Below are 25488 nucleotides of genomic sequence, written 5' to 3'. Positions count from 1 at the left end.
ACGGAGACAACGAGAGGAGGTTGCTGATACACAGGAAATGTGATTGACCTGAATGTGCAGGTAAGCAGGTGGGGAAAGAAAGAATGGCAAAGAGAAACTTTTTGATGGAGGAAATTATTGAGCTAAGAATAGTCTAAACTGGCAAAAACCGACAGTCAAAGGCAGAAGGAAGAAACAAAACAACACTGGCATCAAAACCTCAAAGTGGACAGAGCAGGTCATCGTTTCCTCCAAAGGAAGACCGCATGTGTTCACAACTGTCCACCTATAAATCTCTGTGTCTGTCCATAGATCTCTCCACGGTGACCTACTAATCTGCTGTTGTGCACATAATGTTATACTGCAATTTAAGACTTCAATAGTGAAGAAGATTCCAATGGTAGTATCAGAAATGGCTCTGATGTTTAAAATACTGGTTCTTGATAAGTATTGCATTGACTTTAATTGTGTAATGACTAATGCGTCAACTGTTTTTTCATATGTTGTCAAATTTGAGAAGACCCAAAATATAAACAGACAACTTGATTACGGGAATAAAAGTGCTTCAACCCGCATTTGTATCACAAATTGTGCCCTATATAAATTTTTGTCACTGTAACTATGATGACTATAAGTTGATACTGTAACTAAAGACAGATGCTGTGGCATTCGTGTATTTCTTTCTGCATTACAATGATTGTAACCTGAGTCCTGCCATAAGAGAGAGTGGCAATCTGGTGGCTATTTCAGGTGCAACAGGCTTCAAAAGGTCAACCAGAGATGGCAGTTAAACTCAAATTTTCATCCTCATGTTGAGTTTTTCTTTAATCATCTTTCAGTGTTGTACTTGAAAATTCTTGCCATTTTGAACAAAACGTAATTTCCACATTCCTTACCTGATCTGGCTGTTTTAATATTGACGGACTGGAAACCTCCATTCAGTGCTGAGGTGTCAATGATGACTGAGTCGAAGTCACGGTGTGTTTTGCGGTAGACAAAGAGCGCCACGATGACTGAGATGACCAGGCACATAATCACTGCGATGACAATGCCCACGTACAGTGCCACATCATCTGTACTTGGAGCAGCTAGAGGGGACAGAGACATAACAGTAAACAGACAGATATTATTTCAGCCAAATTTTCCCAAAATGTTTTCTGAAGGGAAATATATATATATATATATATAGATATATATATATATCTATATATATATATATATATATATATATATATATATGATGTAACTGTTTATATATATATATATATATATATAAACAGTTACATCAGTGACAGAAACAATATAACAGGTTAGGACAGCTCTCTGTCCCGGTGCATAGTTAGCCCAGGACCTCTGGGGCTTTAGACCCGAGTGTTTTTAACTCATCAGCATTGCCTAAAAAAAAGACCAAATCTTCACTCCATGGTTAAGGTTTCTGACCTCGGCCCGAAAATAGAAGAGAAAAGAAAAGAAGTAAAAAACAAAATAAGACCAAAAGGTGAAGAACTATTCAGTAAGCATACGACATGTTAAACCAGGCTAAATTTAAAGCGTGCACACAGCCCAGCCCTGATGTTCTTGACTCAGCCCCTGATCTTTCCAAATCCTGAAAACGCCCCTCGCTCTGTCCCAAAAAGGATCTGATGCTTCTGTCAGCTAGCTTGACTACCAGTCTTATCTACAGTTTCTATTATTTTTGTGGACCTGCCCTGTTGACCGTGGCTGGCATGTCGGGATGTTTGTACATGAGCATTGAGGATAATCTTCATATCTTTGATGAGCAGCTAGACCACAAAAATGTGTTCTTCTAGCTCTGTTATGAGATCAGTTACATTACTGCGCACATTATACACGTGCAGGCATTTGTAGGAATGAAACTTCCATGATAAGAGAAGTTAGAAAATGATAGTACAGCCATAAATGTATGGGCCGTTTGTCAGTAAACATATTAACAACTCAAGCAGAAACAGTCTGGATGATGCAGGAAACATGATCAACACAGGAATGCAGGACACTCTGACTGGGGTCTGTCATTGTCAGGTAGTAAATATTTGGCAGATTACAGTGAACTACAGATATGTCATGTTTAGTGTCAGTTCAGGGGGCTTGATCTTTAAAAGTCAACACAGGATATGGAGCTAATACTGTGGCTGCTGTTACGTAACAGCAGAGAATACAGCAACGTTACCTTACGTAAGGCTAAATGAATGGCATGAGTTCAGACAAACTTCATATGGCTCTTTGTCATTCCTAACTTGTGCTCTGAAATTTCACCACTCCGTTAGACCACCTACCACACTCTGGGACAATCTCTGTAGGCTCCATTTCAAATGAAATTTTTAAACGGCCCTCCAGCTTATGTAAGGTGATAATTTGTCTAGACAGCTGTGAAAAGAGGCAGACATCTTTAATAAAAAGCAGAATGGTACCAACTCTTAAAATTTAATAAGACTGTTAATTATTTTACAAGGGTCCTAATATTTTTTTTTTTTCAATCCATCAGAGACTTCAATGGTGCTTGAGTGGGAAGAATGGTGAAATTGTCATTCATTATCCATATTTTATAACAAAGGAAGGGGCTAAGGAAGTTTTAAGTGATGGGTGATGTGGATGGGATACACAGAGGAAATGAGGAAAGGATGAGGGGGGACACGTCAGGAGCAGAGGTGAAGAAAGATGAGGAAATAATAGGAAGGAAAGCCAACTTGAGGAATATAAAAAAAAAAGGAGGTGCACGCAGAAAAAGAAGAGAGAGGAAAGGAGCAGACAGACGGATAAGATACCAGGAGAACAGAGGGGGAAAGGTGGCTGTAAAAAAGAGAATAAAATAATTTTATCAAAAAGAGAATAAGGAAGCAGCAAGGATGAAAGGAAACATGCAAGGCACAATAAATCAGGAGAGGAAAGGAAGAGGGAGAGGGTGATAACAGGAAAGCAGAGGAAAACGGAGCAAAAAAAGGAGAAATGCATTTGAACTTCAAAGCAACAAAAAAAAAAAAAACAAAACAAAAAAACCACAAGCCTACATATTTAAAATGAAAGCGCCTGTGAAACTTTCCCCAGTACACTCGCACTTAAAGCACTCCTTGAATAATCATGTCCTCTGTAACTAGGAGGCGGGGATTAGTCTGCAGCTATTACAAAAATGGCAGAAAAGTATAGCAATGCTCCTTTTAATCCGCCCTCAAAGTTGTAAGGCAGATAACGGCCTTTTAGCTGCAAACACCCCGAGTCGTTTGCTGGAGGATATGCTGTTGTGTCATCAGAACAAGTTCAGGAAGCATGAAGCTGATTATGCACAAGGGGAATCCTTTGATGAAGCTCACAAACATTCGTACTCACATGTGCCCCAGCGTGATACACTCAGACACACACTGACAGAGGAGAGGTCACTTGTGATGACGTTAGTTGCTCATTTACCACTTGAGGGAGCTGTGAGCCACTGCTGGTGTCCGCAGGGAACTGAGCATGTCCATAGCAAAGCATTTGCAGAACATGTCAGCTTTAACTGTCAGTCTCAGAGTGATGAACCTAATGCCTCTGGACGCCTTTTCCAAAGAACAGAAAAATTAAGTTGTAATATTTCTGTGGTCCATGCTTGTGGAGTAATACTTGGAAAATATAGCTTCAACAATGTCTGAAATGTAATTATGGAGAGAATAAGCACAAAGGAGATGATATAACATTACACTACGCAAACTACGGATGACCTTTTATTTTGACTGCTGAAAAGAGGCTGTATACTTGGTGGGTGTAGCGTCTTAAAGGCGAGGATGTGAAGCGCTGGGAGTGCAGGGCTGGACAGCTGGTCACAGACAAGTACAAAATCATTACGTTTGAACCTGGGAAGTTACGATGAAGTTGCTGCCAAACATCGACTCTTCACTTACAGCAAACTCAATCTAAGTTCACCACCTTTACATCTTCAAAGTTTAACCAGGACTGATTCTGTCTCTTACTTTTGATGCTGTTGAAACAAGCGCTGTAAATTCCCTAATGCCCTAACTACACTGCTGCACAAAGTTTCCCTGTTATCAAGGTCCTTGCACTTGCCATGGGGGAATAGAATTGGATAATCCTCTTAACTCCCTGATCTTAATTATGATCATCATCATCATCATCCTCATCTATAAAGGGAATCTTTATCTTGTCTTTGCTTCAACTTGAAGGTCTAACTTCAGAACATTACGGATGCCGAGCAGCTGTATAAAATAGGAAATTTTGCTTTGTGCAATCCCGTTTTCCTGCCGAGTGTTTGGGGACACTCTGGGATAAGTTAACTTGGCTATGGCCTCCATGAGTTCTCCATATATGTGCCGCGTGTACTGCATGTCATGTGATTTGTACCAGTGGACTTAAAAATCCCTCCTTCACAGTCCATTAGTTTAAATCCAATCTCTTTCAGATCCCTCCCTTCCTCCACACCTCACACCTTTCTCTCCAACTCCCACTGTCTCTTTCTCTCTCTCCGTCCATTGGTTTGATTGAAAGATGAAGGAAACAACATGTCCCATTGGAGTTTCTACCTGACTAACCAACATATGACAGCTACATACCAAATGTCTTATTTTCTTAGCACATTTGTTTACAAATTGTGTTTCAGTAGTGAAATCAACAATGTCATACATGATTGTTTATCTTTATTGAAATCTGTACAATGGAAGGACTGCAGGCTAAAGGATGTTGCACTCAACTCATTTAACTCATTCATTAATTACTATTAATTCCTTGGCATTTTATTGTGTAGTACACTCTTCATTATTTCTAAGTCGTACATTTTCTTTGATTGATTGATCCTATTCCCACTTCTACCATTCAAAGACAGAGAAATGTGAAACAGCAACAACAACGTTAGAAACAAGAAGAAAGTGACCAAGCAGTGGAGCCCTTTTTGAATTCTGTAGGTGTCTTGCTCTTTGGTCTTTCATTTCATTGTACTTCTATGTGAAAGCCAAAGCACTCCTTTGGTTGAAAACTGACTATATTTAAATTCTTATGTTCTTTTATTGTCTGTCAGCCTAACAGCACGGGGCTGTATTTTCTAAAAGGATGGAGGCTGAAAAACAGACTGAATGTGGGTGTGCACTTTTGACCAAATTCGTATGAATGAATAATGTCTTTGGACCTCTGTTTGCAGCCTGAGGGTCTGCTCTGTGAAGCCAGAATGACAAAATCTGCAGTGATAGAATGAGGAAGGGGCCCACGCTGACTAAGTACTGATAGGCACACACCTATGTTCATTTTTAGGAGCACTCATGCAGGCACTGACACTCATGATGAACGCATAAACAGACACATCCATATAAAATTTTTCCCAGAAGTCAACAATCTTTTGTGCTTGTCCTCCCTCTTGGCTGACAAGCAGTTTCATGTCTGGGGCACTCACCTGCACGCTGTGATAAATTAGACTTAGATTAAAAATGTGAACCTCTGACTGGACACACAAGAAACATATTGAATAAATGATAAATCACTGAGGAGGAGAGAGACACATGTTCCTGTCCGTGTCAACTTTCTATAGTATGATCTGCTCTAAAGGTCAGGACTCACACAGACGCACAAACATTTCACATCAACATAGATAAAACAAACACACACACACACACACACACAATGAACGTATACCACAACGTGAACACTTCTTTTCATGGCAAGAATTCATTGCAATTTGTCCTAGTTTTGCACGTTTACCTTACTAGAACTAGATTGATTTTCGTGTTTGGGTCGTGCCTACAGTACACGTGTGATCAGTGCCAAATGGTTTTCCACTGGAAAACTGAAAAGATTTTGCCAGTGTTCACTGCGCACTTGCCAAATTCAGTTTGCTTGGAGCATACAGTCCAATTGAATGAGTGAGCTTGTGCGCCTACATTTACGTGTGAACTGAATGATGCTGTGCCACACTGTGTCATTGCTAATTGAGATTGTTGTCATTGAGATAATTGCCTCAACTTTATTAAGAAAAAGAAATGCACATGCGTTATCTATCGCACATTCAGTTGATTACAAACTCGAGCTAGGAGAGCAGAAGCACTGGCTCACCCTCAGTCAGCATGGATTGCTGTCTATTGATTGGCTGAGCTTTTCTGTCACTTTCTGAGTCTATCCAATCTGCCACAGAGAGGATTTAAAGGAGGAGGAAACAGGGATAACTCAGCTTAGCTTGTCTCTATCTTTTCTGTGATCTGCATCCAAAGCAGAGCTCTGGACAATCACTACTTGAAACTCATTCAACTGCCTTTTTGATCTTTCTTGGCACAAACATGCAAACGCCACCCATACTGCACTCCTGGCAGATACATCGGGTCTATGTAACTGGCAGGGATGAATGGAAGATAGCAGGAAAGAGAAAGTGAGTGCTCATTTGTAAATGTGTCTTTGCTTATCACCTCTGTGGACTGAAGCGAGAAAAACTTGATGGTTGTTGACACCACAGAGTTGCTAAAGCCAGAAGGTGTATTTCTTTGACTATGAAGTTGTCAGATCTCATGCATTGTGCAACAACCGTGTAATATAGTGCAACTGTTACTCCTTAATGAACAGGCTGAAAACAAGCCTTTCAATGTAACTGAAAGGGGCATTACGACCTCTTTCAATGGCTGCTGGCCACAAATATGAATCATAAAATAGTAGCAGTCTCCCTCCACACCAATCTATGGTTCTGCTATGTTCCTCCCACCCTTTTCATCCCCTCAAGCTAAGCAGGTCTATAACTAACACAAACAGCTATGTCACATTCTTAGGAAAGAGAGCAAACAAATCGTGACACTACTGTTTTCTCATTTGCTTTTTGATGGTAAGGTATTCAGCTTCATACACGAGACCTCCTGTGACAACACTGTATTGTGCATACTTATGCAGCCGTCTGCAGCAAGGACAGCGTGACCATAATGACAGACGGAGACATTATGTATATGTGAAATAACCGCAGACCAAGTTGTCATTTTAAATCTTTTTGCTGTTGACATGGAAATTGTGTTCCCAGGCAGAGATTATAAAAATATTCTCAGGAACTCTATATGATTAGTTTGCCTTTGGTATTGATCAAATACGCTATCAACTCCCTGCAGATGGAGTGCGGTCAGTGTTGTGCAATAAAGCAGCAAAACTACTCAATATTATTCTTTTAACAGGCAGCTCAGAGTGCAACATCTGATTTTGGTTACACTGGATGTCAAACCGGAATCTGGCTTTAGGCCTGAGGCTAGTCCAACACACACTAACATAGACAACAAGCCTGCCACACTGTTTGGACAGTATCTGGTGTTAGAGTGCTGGTTGCATCAGTGGACATGTCCTTCTACATTAAATTATATGCAGATCCGCTATGCAATAAACCAGGTGTCAATCTCAAGATAAATGTGTTTTCTTAAATTCAACTGGTAAGACTAAATTAGAAACAAATAAACAACTGCATTTAATTGCAGTCATATTCTTAGAAAACAGGATTAGCTTAGTGAGTCTCAGAGCTACTTGTGCAACCTCCCATTGCTCATGTTACCGACTGTATTTTTGAATATTAGAAGCCGGAGTTACAATCTGTTCAATGAGCTATGACTGCTTCTATCTCCTCTCTAGCTCCCTCTGTGTCTGTATCTGTCTGGGACCAGTCGACTCACAAAACACTCTGGTATGATGAAACTGCTTCAGCAGGCCCTAAACGGGAGTCATTAGACCAGATCACAGACGCTCACAGATGGCTTTGAAGATAAAAAGACCGTTCCTGCAATGAGAGACGGAGGAGGCACGGTAATAGTAAGTGGCAAAGGTCCTTTCCCTCTTGCAATTCTCAAATTCTGTCTTCCTCCCAGTTTATACTAAATCACCTTCATTAAGTCACTTTGAGGAACCAGCCGTGGAAGTGAGACATGGAAAGAAAGGGAAGGTGGTGAAGAGAGAGAGCGAGGGAGAGGAGAGCTGGGTAGGCAGAAATGAGTAAAGGGATATTTTACACTTCATTATCATTTCTCTTTTCTCATAATCCTTACTGCTATTTAAGACACTTTCACAGCTTTTAAATTGGTGCTGCCCTTGTCAGGTGATCTTGCGTCTTTCTGTAAATTCATTTTTGCTTTCACAAATGAAGCATTAGTGATGGCCCGGGCAGAAAAGTAATCATTTCATTTGGATAATACTTTAGAGAGAACGGGTCGAATCAGTGCAAAGTGATTCAAAGTTGGATTCAGTTCAGTGCCTGTAGTTGCAAGAGACTCCTTTGAGTTCTGAGTGAACCAATAAGCTTGTAAACACAATGTAAGTGCTCAGTACCTGTTTTGGCAGTGATTCAAAGCTGACTGGCTACTTTCCAAAGTGACCACAACTGCAACAAACTCACAAACTGTGAATCGAGTGAACAGGTGCTGTAACGATTCTCTGCTATCAGACAGGAGGGAATAAAGAATCAAGTTAATTAATAGGAATCTTTCACCACTGCTGTGTATTTATTTTAAAAACATCACTCTTGAATTTGGCACCACTGTTTCAATTATGAAAAACTTGTTATTTTAGTACATTTTGAAGATAATAAATAATCATATAATATAAACCTATGGGAGACAGTTTAATATGCCTCAGGACAAAATCTACAAAGTTTAATTCGTGATGTTTCCTTTCTGTTTGTGTGACGTCACGTCTTACCTGCTCTATGTGACAATCATTTCTTTCTGTTTTCAGTTTAAGCACAAGGAAATTGTAGTAAAGTGGCTTACAAAGTAATGTATATGTGACATTATCATCGTTATGGTGAGGAAAACGTCAAATTGCCAGACTTATAGAAACATTCACCTTAAATAATTCTCTGAGTATACAGGCTGTGCCAACTCTTATTTCCATCAAACAGGCAAAAGTGTAAAGGCTTTATTTACAATTACTTCCTTTGTCTGAACAGAGAATGAAAACAGAGAGAAGCTACAGTTTGAAGACATTTGTTTCATGAGCACAGCAAAAGAGATCGGACATCAAGGGAAGAGATCATAGGACAAGAGCAAGCTGTAATAGGACATGGAAAAATAAAACACGAGCAAAAGGTCAAAGAAAGAAACACCAAGATTAGTGAAAGAAAAGGAAAATGGTTGATGATAAAACATAAAACATCGACTTACATGGGATTCCCAAGTCACTTTTTTCTTTGGACTCAGTGGACTTCTGAAACAATGAACCTTGGGACATGAAAAGAAGGGGATGATGTAAGGGATGCATGGAAGGAGAGGAAAAAAACAAAAATGAAACAAAGAAATCAAATGAAAAGTGGCAAACATGAAACCTACTCAAAACAGCACAGTGTGTTTCTTTCTTTGTGTCTACTGTGCATTTAGTCCAAGTCTACAATTCAATATCAAATTTGGTTTTTAAGAGACCAAAAGTAAAAAATCAATTCAAAATAAAAGATGATTTCAGATACCCTGATCCCTGTAAGGTGGCTACTGCTGAGTCATGTTGAATGGTATACTTAGTCAGGGCAGACAGGAGGTCTATGACACAGATAAACTGCTGGTGTATAATGTATAATTGAAATGCTGGTGTATAATTAATAAAGGCAACATGGTGCACTTAGAGGCTTCTTGTCAGACCAGCTGACTGCAAAAGATGCACCAATTGAGCACCTAAGAAGAACACTGACAAGGTTAAGTGGGGTGATGTGCAAAATAAAAATAAACAGCACATGGATCTGGTGCTGCAGTTGGTTGGCAGTTTGGTGCTGAGCTACCATGCTCAGAGGGATTATAAAGTCTGCTAATACTTTAATTTTGGCATTAAATGAATTAACAAATGAAGTCACATGACTTCATTTGATGAATGTCGTGCTGATTAATGTGTGACGATGTGTCATGTTCAAATTATAAAACAATAGTTTGAACACAATGGAAACATGATGGTGGAAAAATGAAGTGTAAATGATTCAGTAAGTAAGTAACACGACCATTGCAGGAAGAAAAGATTAGACAAATTAGGACAAAATGTATAAGAAAGAGAGCAGAAAGCGGTGAAAACAGGAAACAATAGGACAAAGGCGGTTCAAGTCGACAATGAGAAGAAACAAAAAGGGGAAAGACAGCTTTCACTGAAGTTACATAAAAACCAGGATCTCTAATGATTACTTTCACATATTTGTGTTCCCCAACACCAGAGCCCTAACGTAGGGTTGTTGCTACGCAGACATACACACACACACACACAAACAGAAAGATAGAAAGAGTTAGTAGAGAGTGAAATGCCAAGTTCTCAAGGATGACGCACAGTGGAGTGCCAAGTGAATCTATTCCAAGCATCCTGATCGATGTCAGAAAAATGTCAGCAAGCCAAAACATATAAAACTACGCTAATAACTCAAATAAATAAATAAATAAAAATTGAAAGGCTGACAACTTCTGTCACAAACACACACATACAGGCTCACACTGATAAAAATCTTAGATAAACACATAAACACAAAAAGAGAGGACATTCTCCACACAGGGCAGAGATGAGGTCAAATGGATTTCTACCCCTCAGGATTTAACAGGACAACTTTAGTTAAAAAAAAAAAAAAAGGAACAGGATGATAGGAGGGGGGGCTGTTGGAGAGAGCATGAGAATGAATAAAAGAGAGAGAGAGAGTAGAGCGAAGTGCTTTTTGAACACAAAGTCAATTACCGAGCACCATCTAAAATATTAACTTCCTCTCTATGTTGACACTGCATTATCACTTCATTCACAAGTTTAAAATCATAAGATAGCACTACCAGCTGTTGGCTTCTGCCATATATTTTAAAACTCAGTTTTTTAATCTTAAGCCGAGCAGTCAGTTTCTGTGTTAAAATGACAAAAAACGTAGCAAAAACTTAGGCCCAAATTTTCTACAGCTGGAGTTTTCTCTACCTGCTCTCCACAGTTAATGAGTAAATGTTTTTTGTGTGTCACTGATGAAAAACAACTTCAAAATGTCAGTGTGAGTGCCAGCACCAGAACCAATGAACCGTTCTGCATGTGTGTGTAAAGACTGGATTTTAAAATAGCCATCATAAACCAAAGGAAAAAATGGCACAGGAGTCATTTCAAGCCTTTCAAATATACTCTGCCTATAAAATCCTCAAGTACACACACACATACAGTTCATGGATTCTGGCTAATGCTACAGGAAACAGTAGAAACATTAGTGCTGACATAAAACCATGTCTGCGGAGTCATTTTAAAGACAGAAAATCAATCAGGGGAAATGAGCCTAAATCTATACATCTCTATAGTCTGTAGGTCTTATCCCAGATTCTGAGGCGATACCCCGCAGGCCTCAGGGAATCCTCCTGATGGTATATAATACATTGTGTGGGGAGTGGTCAGGGCCCTGCATATACAGTAAGCTCTGTCAATAACGTGCCTACGAGAAAAGCTTTTTGAGGATTATATAATCCTATCCCATAGCTCATGACAAGGACCATCTATTAAATCATCAGTACTGTCCACGCCCCTCTGGCTTCAGAGGTAAGTCTCTCACACAAGTAATGGCCCACTCAGCCTTATGCTTTACACTCAGCGATAAAGTATGTGCACAACTCGAGACTGTGTTTCAGACTAATTTTCTTACTTTTTATTTTCATTATAAATGAGCCACCAAGCCACAATTAACTGCTGACAACACAAAATTAATGTCCCAACCCTGTAGAAGTATAAATAGGATGACCGATAAATCACATGAAAGGTCACATTCTAAAAAAACAATTACAGGATGTAACTTTAAGTAATTTTGCAAATGAATCCAAGTATTGAGGGTATAATGAAGACTGTTATCAAATGCAGTGCAAACTGTTCATGCTGCTAGACTGAAATAATTTATTTTCAACAGCCATTGAAAATACAGCACACCTCACAGGTACAGTGCAATAGAGGTCAAAACAATAATTAGGTATATATGGTGAAAGGAGACATGACTATGAGGAACTATGGCACCAATCTCAGCGAGTGAAGGTTGAGCCAACCACATTTTTATGAAGCACATGAAGTGCTTTAAGGTTTGTTTTTTTTTTCCTTTTTTTTTTTTAAACAGGCAAGGAGTGAATGAAGGTATGGTCGTTTTTTTTTAATCTTCAGCTCTAAATAGTGCTCTTCACAGAAAAAAAAGATCCTCTCTGGTTGTGTGAGAGGAAAGACTAATGAGAAGTGATGGCATAATAACCAACCAATGTACGGGCACTTGCTTCAAGAAGCTTCTTTCTTTTTTCTTTTAGATTTCACTCCTTGCTCTTGCTCTCTCTTCATGTTCGATGCTTGTTTGCCAATTAGTCTGAGCAAAGTAACAAGCTTTATTCCTACAAGTCAACAAATATAATTGCCTCTACCTTGGAAAGACTGTTTTTTATAATATTTGTGCCATAATGACTCAGGCCACATTTTCTATTTGGTTTTACAATTTCTACTGTTCTGGTAGGGGTGGTGGAGGGACGCGATATTCTGGTTTCACATGATTTTTCATTAATACTTTTAGAATGAAACATTCTTATATATATATATACTGTATATATTGCTTCATTCATGGACAAACTACTGGAAAAAATGGTAGACAGTACACAGGGGACTGCGAGACAGAACAAGAGCAAATTGCTTTAAAAAAAGAAGAAGGAAGAATTGCCGATAGATTCCTGGAGAAATTCATAAAACGAGAGAGACTGAGAGGAAGAGTCACTAAAAGCAGACAGCAATGAGGATAGGAGATTGGATGCAAAGAGCAGCATTTGCAGGAAAAGGGGAGGGTGTGATGAAGGCAGATGACAGGGAGGAGGAGTCCCAGAGGGAACAAGGACGGTGCTGAGCAAGGAAGAAAAAAAAAAAGCAAACATTTCTGCTACACAGGCAAGTAGATGCATAAACAAGCTAAATGATGGTTGAAAAAGAAAGCAGAGCAAATGTGTTTGAAATCAACTCTGATATTTATCCTAATATCTTCATGAATAATATACTGGTTGGTAATGTCTAATTTTATTTCAAAAATAAAATCAAATTTGTCATGGATTTCTCAGTGATAGTCATCAGTGCTCTAAATGAACCAATCCTACTTCCCTTACTGTGGTTCCCAATCCTTTGGGTAAAAATTTGACTTTGCAACACCGCCCCAGTGGTGAGTTTGTCAGAATGAGCATGGATCTACTCATTTCTCTGATATACAACTTAAGTACATTTAGAAGATATCCATCAATACTTCAACACTCAGAGAATCATTACTGTCAACTCACTCTGCATACAGAGTCCATCGGTGCAGTTCTGAGATTGCAGCACGAGCCCCTCACAGTCCTTTCCTCCATTTTTAGGAGCTGGGTTGTTGCAGTCCCTCCTCCTCCACTGGGTACACTCAGTCCCACAGGCCGACCACTTACTCCACTCCGTCCACACACCGTCCACTGGAGGGAAAGGACAGAGGATTAGACAATGTGAAAGAAATAAGATGAGGACAAGAATAATGCCATCTATTTTGTCTTAAAGCTTGTGAAGTGCAACACACATATATAGCTATGGAGAAGTCTAAAATAAGGAAAAATGTGTAGATTTACTTGAGCACAGGAAAAAACAGACAGCAGCACAACCGGATTAGAAATTAATAGACATACCAGTGCAAAGTGTAGTGCAGGACAGTTTTTGGATGGCCTGTCCATCACAGGGGAGTCCTCCATTGAGCGGGGCTGGATTAGTGCAGCTCCTGGTTCGTTTCTGGAAGCCTCGACCACAGCGGCTGTTACACACCGACCACTCCGTCCATGTCGACCAGCCGCCATTCACTGTGGCAACAGAGATCGGTCACTTAGCACATTGATCTGTCAGTGCGTTAACAACACTCGACAGCCACCGTGATGGAGACGTCACATCTGAAAAGGTTCCACATCTTTGGACCTGAGATAGCTGTTAAGTAAAGGCTAAGTGGTTAAAGGTTGATCAAAAACAACAACCACCATTTTACTCCTTTTTACTCCTTTTTCAATTATCAGTCAGCTCAAGAGCTTCCGGCAAAACACAAATATCTATTGCACATCCTAATCCTTAAAAAAAACCTCTGTGACTACTTCGAGCTGGGCCTATAAGGAGCCATGACCTTAGATTGCCTTTATTTAAAATAAACATAGGGATTTTGTTTTTATTGAGGTCATTATACTGTACTTGGATAAGAAATGATCAATTTAGACTGTTGAATGCACTTTTGATATCATGGGCCTTTAAGGTGTTGAATGGTCTTAATAACTTTGTTCTTTGTTCTTAATGCATATCAGTGAATTGTTTCATCCTTTGGTGCAAGTGCTCCCTTGAGGGCAGAGGAAGGATTTTTACCTGAACCAAAAAATTGTGGCAGACATGCTAATAAAATTGTCTCAATTTTGCAATCCTTACACAAAACAGGCCTGTGATGAAGCACTTGAACAGAAACATCTTTATTTTCTTGCCTTTGTAAAGCAGGCATCATCCTTAGTGGAGAAATCTATGATTTGAATGTGTAATTTCATTTAAGTAAACCATTACAGCTGAAGGAGTTGGTTATGTGGTTTACAGTTGTTTTGCCAGGAGGTCTGGTTGTTGAAGTTTAGTGGGAACAGCTGGATTTCCTTTCACAAGAAAAACCACACACACACACACACACACAAACACACAGACACACACAGCTGCAACGTTTCTTAATTCTCAAGTCAAAGCTGCATGTCTTTTTGCATTTCGCCTCTTGGCTTTTCTCTTCCTCTATTGCTAAACCTCTACAAGGTTTCTCTCTGTGTTCTGTCACATTTAGACATCAACTCTTCCAAATTATTGATCAATATCATGACATCATGATGTTGAAAATTATGAGGGCATGAGAAGGAGTCTGCTTTAAAGACAAATGAATCACAAAATTCTTGTGTTGCTTCTCGACAGCTCCGTTTCAGCCCAGCAGACAAAGCCCACTCTCTCATCCCAATTGGAAATGAGTCATCAGAGAACAAATAACTGGTAAAATTGGGTACAGTTACTCGATCAGTTTTGGACTTTTCTATCAGTTTTTTCCTTCTTTGTTCACGCAGTTTCTCCTGCTCTGCTCTCCTCTGTTTTGCCTTTCTCCTCACCTGTCTCCATTCCATTCCATCTATGGGAGCTCCATTTTTTCCCCCTCTCGTGTTCCTCAGTTTTTTCCGCTACTATTTCACCTTGTCAATAATGTCAGCCAGGCCCTTGTAGAGCCGAGAAGATTGAACGACAGATTGAACAATCTATTTCTGTAAGGATACATCAGTGTCAAACCACCCCATCTCTTGCCGTCTGTATGGAACACGCACACATGCAGTTATTTTTGATTGAAACACTCCTTCAAGTGTATAGAGCCAATCTCAAATTTGAGAGAAACACTGTGTGTGCTTTGTGTTTGTTTCCCTTTACATTGATTCCCCTGAAAATGTTTTCTATCCTCTCACTTCATGGCTGGCATTTCGTGAAATGAAATAAATAAATAAAGTAAGTCAGAGAAAGTGAGACATGTGAGGCATTTTTCTCCTTTCAACGCATTTCTTCTTGCTTTTTGGTAAAAACACCACAAGAGTAGTTTTACCTGAAAAACAAGCTAACACCATTCTGAACAGCACCTTTCAAAGTTATTTTTGTTGCTGATTTTCACAGCTGTTATTACGCCATATGCTGCACAACTCATTTGGTGGTGGGACTTTTGGATGAAGCCACAGAAATTTGTGAAGCCCGAGTGTTCTAATTTAGAGCTGAAGGTGCGATTGGTGGATTTTAATTGGGTGAGGTTAAGGGTGATGTGGGAATATCGGGCCAGTCACAAAGAGAGTGTGTTGGCATGGCGGTAGAGCCAATTTCAGTTGGCAGATGGGTGCTGCCTTCACTGATCAGTGCTGTTTCGCTGCAGCAAGCATTTAGAAAAGGTGTCAGATCAGTCAAATGTAAAAGTAGATGGAAAATATGTTACATTTACTTATGAAAACAGATAAGCAGCACGATCACAGCTTCCCCCTCATTCACACAGAAAGCCCCATACCAACTGGAGCTTATAAACTTACCGTAAACAATAACAGTTGCTGTAGTGCTCCGTCTTTTAGCCACTATGTTCTTCGCCACACACGTGTAGTTGGCTGTGTCTGACAGCCGTGCCTGCTTGATGATCAGGTTGTGGTCGATGGTGATGTAGAAGTTCCTGTCCTCTGCTGGGTCAATTATCTCTTCGTTCTTTAACCACTCCACCTGAAAGACAAAGAGAAAAGAAGGTCATTGTAAAGATCTCTCTCAAACTCAAACATGAGCAAAGACAAGCTCAGAACGGAAAAGATAACAGTAAATGGAGCTCCGTGTTTTATCTGATTTGGGACAGCAACGATTTCTTCCTGTCATGAAGCTGACAACAATTTAAAGCAGATGAAGATTTATTCAACATATATCAACCCGTAATCACTAGCTATGGTCAGTAATCTGAGATTTTGGTGTCAGCAATGCGCTGATTCCAATTTTGTTCTTATAAATTATATTCAACCACCAAATATTGTCTTTTATCCCAGCAGGGGATTGTGATTTTTTTTTTTACTGAAAAGAAAATTAGGCACAAACAATTTTTTTTTAAATGTTTTGAAAAATGACATTCATCACAGTCCATTTGTAAGGTAGGTACAATCATATTTTTCGATCTTTTTGGATGGCAAGTAAAGATGTGACCTAAGGATACTAGATGGAAACAACATTTTTTTCCCAAATGTTTTCCACACAAGAGCTTTGTGGAGATGTCACATGCAAGTAACCAATGATTTCATGGCAAAATTATTGCAGTAAATCTTTGCAATAAGAGATTGTAAATTCACAAGCAAATAAATGTGCTTTGTGGGGTCGTATGTGGTAATAATAATAGTGCTCATGGACAATGACGCCTCAGAAAGATATTCATGTAACAAGTCACAGAAATCCCACAGTTGTTCTCTGTAAGACTCTCATCTGATGTGAACCCTTCACAGAATGAAACCCTGGAGTGGCTATGGAGAAAAGGAAAATGTCCCGAAACATATGCTTTCCCAAGATACTTTGGGTGAAGGGTAGGACAGATGGAAACTGCCCAATTTATGAGCCTAATCACATTTCCTGAGTGCTGTATTTACTGGTCCAAACCCTCATAAATTCAGCTTGTCTGAGCTTTATGGCAGGCACATAAATGTCTGTGCCGCGTTGTTTAATTCATGTTGTTTAATTTCCTCCTCCCTTCGCATTAGGAAATGGAAATCTCGGATGCAGAAAAAAGCAAATATGGTGTTATTCTGCAGTTTACTGCCGACTAAAGCCAGGCTGCCTTTCTTCTCTTGCAATTATTCTACCTGCCAGTCTCTCTTGATCTATAGAGATTCTGCGGTGCATCTTGGTCATGGGGCTCACTGTAGCTCTGAATTTTCAATCTTAAGTGCGATGTTGTGTGACCTTTCAGTTTCTATTACAAAGAAAAGGTTATACTGTGAGGAAAAAAAAAAACAACAGCAAACACACCAAAACATAGAACATATAGAGCACCGATGGTCAGGCAGAGAATTTATCCCTGTACTGCAGACTTGAAGAATAGACGAGGTGCTTTTTCACAAATGAAAGCAAACAGTTGGCACTGTTGTACAAAAAACAAAAACCAGAAGGATCTCCATTCATGTTGAAGCTTTTAGAAATTAGCTGTGCTCACAAAGGCCTGAGATAAAAACAAATTAAATAAAATCTGGTATATTTCTGGCACCCTGATGAGACTATAAGTTACTGAACCCCATTTAGACAGATAAAGTGAAGATATAGTCAGCGATTCAGGTAATGTTTCTCCCAAGTATAACTTTTTTACTTTAAAATCACCCTTATGTGCTCATTAAGTCTTTAAAAAACGAGCACTGTGAGAAAATTCATTTGTAGAACTTGTATCCAATTAAATCGAAACGTAAGAGCTTCAATCAGCAGCTTTCATTGTGATGGTGGAGTTTGTTGATGTCTGCTTTAACGGCCCAAAATAACCTGACAACTTGCAAAAGTAATTTGAAGGGCAGTGAACAATGTCTTGTTGTCATAACCTGAAAAAACTTATCTATCTTGCTAGTATTTTTTCATGGAACTTTTACCACTGCTTGATAATACTATGAAGCACTTTGACATAGAAGTTTTCTAAATGACCCAATTAGTGAAGAAAATCATAAATACACAAAAAAAACTCATTACCCCAATTTGTCTCTTGATTATTAAAGTGCCAGAGTAAAAGATCCAGACCACCAACTCAGGGAACATGGAAAATAACAGGCCAAAGGATAAAACCTAGGCAAACTAAAAAAGAGTGTTGAAAAATGAAAGTGACATTTTACTTCAAGCGGCATTATGAGCCCTGTGGGAACACAAGCACAAGCGTATTCCACTGCAGCTGGTGTCAGAAATATGTAAGACAACAACAACACAATCTGCTTGTGAAACTGAAAAAGATTACAAAAAGTTTTGTTTTTTACACTTACACACAGGTAAATGCAACTAAATGCAATGCAAAAGAGATTCCGTTAAGAACTGATGGCTTGCAGGCATCGTGTGGCTTAAATCTTTTTGCTATGGAGAAAAAAAAATTATGACAGATGCAAACATCACGAACAGATGAATGAGGGGTCAGCAATGTTGAATTAATAGAAGAAACAACAATTTCCATTGTTTGTCGTTTGTGTTCCATCATGTTAACACATTCATGGTTTTCCTTTGTTTACGGTTTGACTGGCACGCTTTCAATGGTGACTAAAGCAACCCTAAATTGAGTCTGAAAACTACTAAAATAAGATTAAAAATTTGTCCCCCCACATTTTTTATCCGGATTTGACAAGAATGCTGTCAAAACTATGTAGAGTTCAAAATTGAACGCAAAAGCCCTCCTCCACCTCCCCCACTGCCCCACGATCTGCTCTCTATACTGAAGCAGCCAGTGCAAAGCAAACAGAGAAGCTCACTGTGAGCGCACAGAGCCCACACTGGCACAGAGCCAGGGGACAGGATGCAAAATCAAAGCTGTATGATCAGTCCAAAGTCAAAACCAGGTATCTTCCTGAAAACTGTTAAAGTTATGAATTCATAAAAGCAATGCTCGAAGTTGGTGAACAAAGGGGAATCATACACTGGAGGTCACACGATGAGAAATTGAAGGCTGCGTTTGACAAGATGGTCTGGCACAGAAGTACATACACTGGGGAGGGGGAGTCAATGGGATCCAGGTTTAACACATTAGGGAAAGACAGACAATCACAGGATGTGGGGAGTAGGAAAAGTATTCCAAAGTAAAACAGGAAGGACCACATACAGCTAGACCAAAACTGAACTGAACCTAAAAAAATAAAAATAAAAACATCTGACAGCTAAAACTACCAGACTGTGACACTGCCCTCATTTTTGCTGTTTGATAGAAGGTGGCTGTCTAACGTTTTTTTTTTTCTAGCTTGCTAATGAAACAGATTGTCAGTCAAGCAGTCCACACTGTTTGAATTGAAGTGAGAGAAGACTGATGGCTGGTGTCTGTATCATCACTATCTAACTAAGTGAAAGCCAAGAAACCCCTGAAGATATGGTGAGATAGATGACAGATGCCCTGAACTGATTCCTGCTTTTAGTTGTTTATATCAAACAGGACAATTGAGAATGCAGCTGCTATTAATCTATTGTCACGCTCATTTAGTTAAAATAAACCTTTGAATGTGTTTTATTTTATAAAATGAAAGTCTGTAGCTACACTTCATAAATTTCTGCTTGCTCAAATGCAGTTTACTTGCAACTTATTGTACCTCAGAAAACGGGTTATTCCAGTAAATTGAAAGCTGGAATTTAAAAAGTGGCATATTGTATAGGCATGTGCGAATGCATTGTTTGCCAGTACGAAAACTTGTAAAATGAATGTGTGTTGAAAGTTTTCTGCAAAAGATAAGAAAAAGCATTTTGATTTTGATGGACAGAGCAGAAATGGAAAAAAACTAAATTGAAAATAGTGTTTTGTGGTGTTTCAAGATAAATCTAGGCAAGAAGAGCAGACTGGTGTTTACTTTGATGCTCTGAATTTGAGCTTCTCCCATAATAATCACATGCACACACAATGTGTGTACTGTGTGCAAACACAATCATGAGAGCGCAGGCCGAAAGATTTAGCTAAACCTCACATAACAAATCCTGTATAGCACAGTCATATCAATGCATAAAATTGGAAACAAATAACGATGGCAGTCACACATGTGATATGGCACACACCCACACACACTTTCTGCACTAATGTAGCTGTGGTATGAGGTCAGGAATTTTATTCGCTCCCATGCACATTAGCATAATGAGATTGTATAGATAGTATAACACTGGGTGTGCTGCTGAAATAAGAATGTCTAATGTCTATCAAACTGTAAAATTACGCATGGCTGCCCAAAGTTTCATGACATTTAAAAATTTTAAAGTTAGATCAAATGTTCCAATCGAATTTAATCATGATTGTTGAGGCTGAACAAATGAGAGATATTGAACTGAATAATGCAATGCTAGTTAAATATCACACACAAACATGTACATCAACAATATTCAAAGAGCATTTGGTATTATGTCTTATATAAGCCTTGTGATCATTGTACACAACTTTTCAATTGAAATATAATGATCCTACGACCTGTCCAGGGTGTACCCCAGCCCTCGCCCTGAATGTTGGCTGGGAATGGCTCCAGCACCCCCCCGCAACCCGGACAGTAACAGTTTCCAAGAAGATGGACGGATGGATGGCTATAATGACACTTTGCTGGTAGATTATTTGTGAGCTGTTGTGTGATGATGCACTGAAAATAGCTGTGGACTTTATAAGGTCTTAGGGGCGATGCATGTGAGTCTGACGTGTGCTCCACTAGGCTCAGACAAAGAGACCACATGTGGTGTCTGTACTACCACTGCCACCGCATCATTAGCCACAGCTGGTGTAAGTGTGCGGCTGTGTGTGTGTGTGTGTGTTTGTGTGCCTGTCAATGGCTGAGGGTGGCCGTTTGGATCAAATCAACCCCAGGAGAGAATGTGTATTTGTTATTTTAACTCTTGCTCCCACATCACCTGTTTCAATCACATTACCCCACACACCACTAGACACAGACACACTAACAAAGAGCCCTAACTCCCAGGTTTACTGGCATTGTGTAGATATAAAATAATGTTATCGAACATGCACATTGTAAGATACTTCCAGGACTTGTGGGAAGCGATCTCTCTCTCTCTCTCTCTCTCTCTCAAACACACACACACACACACACTTCATACTTCCATGTGCACAAACAAAAGGGGATGTAGCCTTGCCCTCTATTTCAACTGTAACTGGTTTTTTTTTTTGGGTTCAAGAAGAATCCGTTTGTTTTGTTTTTCTTTAGAACAACAACAACAACAAAAAAAAAATCGAACAGATTTATTTTCAGAAAGATAAGGGTAAAGGACCGACAGTTTACACACTCACTTTGTTCATGTTTTCTTTCTGCTTGACACAATGACTTAGACAAAAATTTGACTACAGCTATATTCCAAACCTTGTGCCCCTGAACACTAGATAAAAGCATTGTATCTCCTGAGTTCTTCACAGGGTACTTGCTTACAGTGTTTGGGTACTGCACTGCACTGCACCTATATAGATATATATGTAGCTAGGAGCGATAAAGTCAAATATATGAGTACTTCCATAGGTTCTCTTCCACGCAACCACAGGCCAAATGCCCCATCTCATGCAGTGTAATGTCAATGCAGGGGAAAAGTGTAATGCATAGCACAATCTATTGAGATATGCATCTTTCCTTGGCAGTGGAATGAAGGCTTGGTCACATGCTGTGCAAGATAAAAGTAGGCCAAGATATGAAGATATATACTTCCTTTTGTTGCACTGGAGAGCAGTGCAAAATGTTTTGAAAAGCAAAGCTTTGCCGTACATCTGCTACAGAGAGCGGGAACATCATAAACAGTCACACTGTGTCACAAAGAGAAATGCAGTATAAATCTTGCAAAAGCAAAACAAATGGCAGACCACAGAGCAAGAAGTGAGATAACAAAGCAAAGAATATCTATGACAAATGCTAGAGTATGACTTGCTTTGTAGAGCCACTACAGAGAGTCTCATATGGGAGTTGATAACAGCACAGAGATGCAGACTGTTTCTACCACTGAATCACAACATACATTTTTCAAAGATGCAGGAGGATACAGATGTACGCAATAAGATTACAACTAAACACAACATAGATTAGATACAATGAAATCTGTTTGCAATCAAAGACATGCAGGAAAATCATGCTGTAGTGTGTGTTTGTGTTCATGTGTGTGTATGTGTCACTGAAGTGTTAAAATGTTCATTAGTGAGGATTATCCTCTTGATTAGCTATATTATCTGGATCCATATAAGACCAAGGATGAGTGGGTTAAAGAGCTCTCATGATTACTCTACCTTTGTGTGGGTGGGAAGAGATCACCACAAGCTCTTAACGTGTCATTACAGACTGAGGTGTTTGAGATCAGATGCGAGAGTGACATAAGTGTGAAAGGTTACGAGGGTTAAAGCTAAACATGCAGAGATTTGATGCAATCAGTCTTAATTTTAGGATATGTTTCTCTTGGTCATCTTGAGGAATTGGCCTTAAAGGGCAAGATGCGTTGAAAAAGTGATTCATACAATTAAAAATAAAAAGACAGCATCTGACTCATGGGTGTGAAGGTCCCTCCTGATTAATTTAGGAAGATAAAGTCCACCTGTGTAACCTCTGAGAGATAACCTTGCTGTGCTACTTTTCTTTGAAGGACAAGTTTTGAATAAAACATACCTGCTGGTTGTGTGATAGGGCCACACAAGTACTTTGGTGAATGTTTGGGAAAATTTATGATTTTGGCCAAATTTTAGAGTGCTGTGTCTTCAGCCGATGTTTCAGTTTTACAGTGTTTGTCAGGAATAATCTTTCCACAATTGTGGGTGTGCCAAAAAATAGTGGTTTATTCTCTAAAACAGACACTTATAAAAGCTGATTTCAGAAGGGCCTGCTCTTATATCCAAGAACCAGTGTGTGTACATGAATTTGATTAAATCAGAGCCTGGGTTTTGATATTACTTGATTCTGGCGCTCATAGAGGTTCATCAGAGCCCAAGTGAAGCTGAAATTATGCTCCCTCTGTGGATGAAGTGGTCACTTGGAGATGTCTGTGTCACTTTTACACAATGACATTTACTTTCCTCTTTTTAAACGCCACAACCAGCCACTGTGCTTGCAGGTTGTGCAAGCCGCCCTTGTGCATTGTTGGCATTCTGCAAGAGTTACAACTACTACCAACAACTACCATAGAATCCCTCTGTGTTTGCTTCTAAATCTATCTTAAACACAGTCCCACTGTCCTTCTCACAGTCATCAACACCCTCCTACACATGCACCCTGCACCAGCACACACACTCTAACACACACACTTTCACCACTGCCAGATGTGACACACTCATTATTATTGGCTCTGACTGGCATCTAGAGACCCATCACTGTAATTGGCACGCTTGTTTCCATTATCAAGCACTCACACATGTACGTATGCCTGAACAGACATATTAGCAGAGCAACACACACACACACACACACACACACACACACAAGCTCTCAAGAGCCCAGTGTGTCTAGTCAGCACTAAATAAACTGGAAGAAAAAGACACAATAAAGGAGATAAGGAAAGAGAGAGAGCGTGGATGAGAGAGAGGTGAGAGGAAGACAAAGAGGTCGAGGCAATGGAGGAATTAAAAAAAGACAATAGTCGAGTGAAGGTGGGTAGGAGAATCAGAAAGCAGGTGGGAGAAAACATATTAACAGACATATTCACGGGGAGTGGGGAAAAAAACAATGAAAGATGAGTGCTGGCAGAGCAAATCATCCATCTTTCTCTTCTGCTACCATCAGCTTTCCTGGCACAATCCCAGACATTTGGCCATAACTGTCTGTGTGTGTTTATCAGACAATAATACTACCAGATGCTACACACACCTACACACATACACACACACACACACACACACACATCACCCACCTCCTGATGTGTAGCTAAGTAGAATAGTAATCAAGCTATTCATTAGTGCAGTAACAAAGGCCATTACTGGCTAATCAACAATCTTCAAACTCAATCGAGGAAAGCTAATAGAAATTTAATCCAGTGTGCCGGAATATGGTGAAGATTGTGTGTGTGTGTGTGTGTGTGTGTGTGTGTGTGTGTGAGAGAGTATGTGTCTGTGTATGTGTATTGATATCAGTCTAAACAATTACCTTATTGTGATAAGATGAACAAAAAGGATTGTTTGAGACAATTACAGGAGAGTAACCATTACAGAGGAAAAACTAAACAAAACACTGTCTTAAATTGCTTCCGTCACCATCCAATAAATGTTGCAGTGAAACTGAAATCAATCAGTCAAAATGTGTCAAGTGGCATGTCTCTTTACACGCCATTCACTGTGAGTACAGCGGCGGACCACATGCGTCCAAATGACTAAAACCTTCTTTAAAGGAAAAAGTGTGGAGGGGCCAGACTTAAAATGCAGATAAGGAAGGATTTGATTAGTACTGACAAAGGTGACAAGTAACAACGTAGAAATAGTTTGTTACTGTACTTAATTAGATTTTTCAAGTATCTGTACTTTACGTGAGTATTTATTTTTCTGACGAGGTTTTACTTTTACTCCCTACATTTATACGCAAAAATATGTACTTTCTACTCCTTACGTTGTAAAAACAGGCTCATTATTTTTTGCTATTTTCGTTTTTTTTGTTTTGTTTTTTTTTTTTTAAACCTCCACAGATGACGACACGACATAAAAGCATATGCAAAAGATGTAAAAGACGTGATGAACTAGAGAGGGAACAAGGGGGGGGGGGGGGGGGCAGGTAACCGCTAGTGAGGGGACAGTAGAGAGACAATCGAGAACTTGTACTGTAACATAAATTATCAAAGGATGTATTGTGCTTCATTAACGGAAAAAAATCATTTTTACTTTTTTCTTTTACTTTGAAAGTACATTTCAGAGCCTGTACTTTCTTACTTTCACTGGAGTAAAGGAGTTGAATCAGTACTTCTACTTTTACCTTCTATTTTTTTACACATGCATCTGTACTTCTGCTTAAGTACAGCATTTGAGTACTTTTGCCACCTCTCAGTAATGATAAGTACTGATTGAAATATTCACTTAACAGAGCCGTAGGGATAATTGAAAAATATAGTATGGTGTATTTTAAGGATATGGTAATTGTGTAACTTTGCAGAGCAGCTGAAGCAGAGGTATTTCAAAACTAAATATATAAGCTATCTTAGATGTATTCATTACCTTGACAGTGATAAAAAAAATTGCTCTGCAAAATGAATGATATAATATGCAGAATGAGAGCATGGTAGCTGGGCATATCCCACTTCTGGAATGTCCACAAACAGAGACATCACAGCCTATTCCACAGAACAAAGTGCAAAAATAGTCTATGTCTTATGTATGTTTTCTAACATTACAACTTAAATACTATAATTAAGCAAAAGCAAAGGTTG

At 39.3% G+C, this 25488-nt stretch overlaps 1 protein-coding gene across 2 annotated transcripts in view; it reads right to left on the bottom strand.

The window, feature by feature from the left end:
* Positions 1-25488, bottom strand: part of unc5ca (unc-5 netrin receptor Ca) — a 167902-nt gene that overhangs the window by 20038 nt on the left and 122376 nt on the right. Inside the window, exons 5-9 of one of the 2 annotated variants that reach the window (XM_029510806.1) lie at positions 15978-16158; positions 13554-13721; positions 13182-13346; positions 9081-9137; positions 876-1067 (exon numbers count right to left, since the gene is read on the bottom strand). In XM_029510806.1, the coding sequence (XP_029366666.1) occupies positions 876-1067; positions 9081-9137; positions 13182-13346; positions 13554-13721; positions 15978-16158 (763 nt within the window). The remainder of the gene's footprint in view (positions 1-875; positions 1068-9080; positions 9138-13181; positions 13347-13553; positions 13722-15977; positions 16159-25488) is intronic. The other variant, XM_029510807.1, reaches the window with a different exon arrangement.

The sequence above is a fragment of the Echeneis naucrates genome, chromosome 9, assembly GCF_900963305.1.
Source record: "Echeneis naucrates chromosome 9, fEcheNa1.1, whole genome shotgun sequence".
NCBI lineage: Eukaryota > Metazoa > Chordata > Actinopteri > Carangiformes > Echeneidae > Echeneis > Echeneis naucrates.
This window is presented reverse-complemented; position numbering and strand designations above follow the sequence as displayed.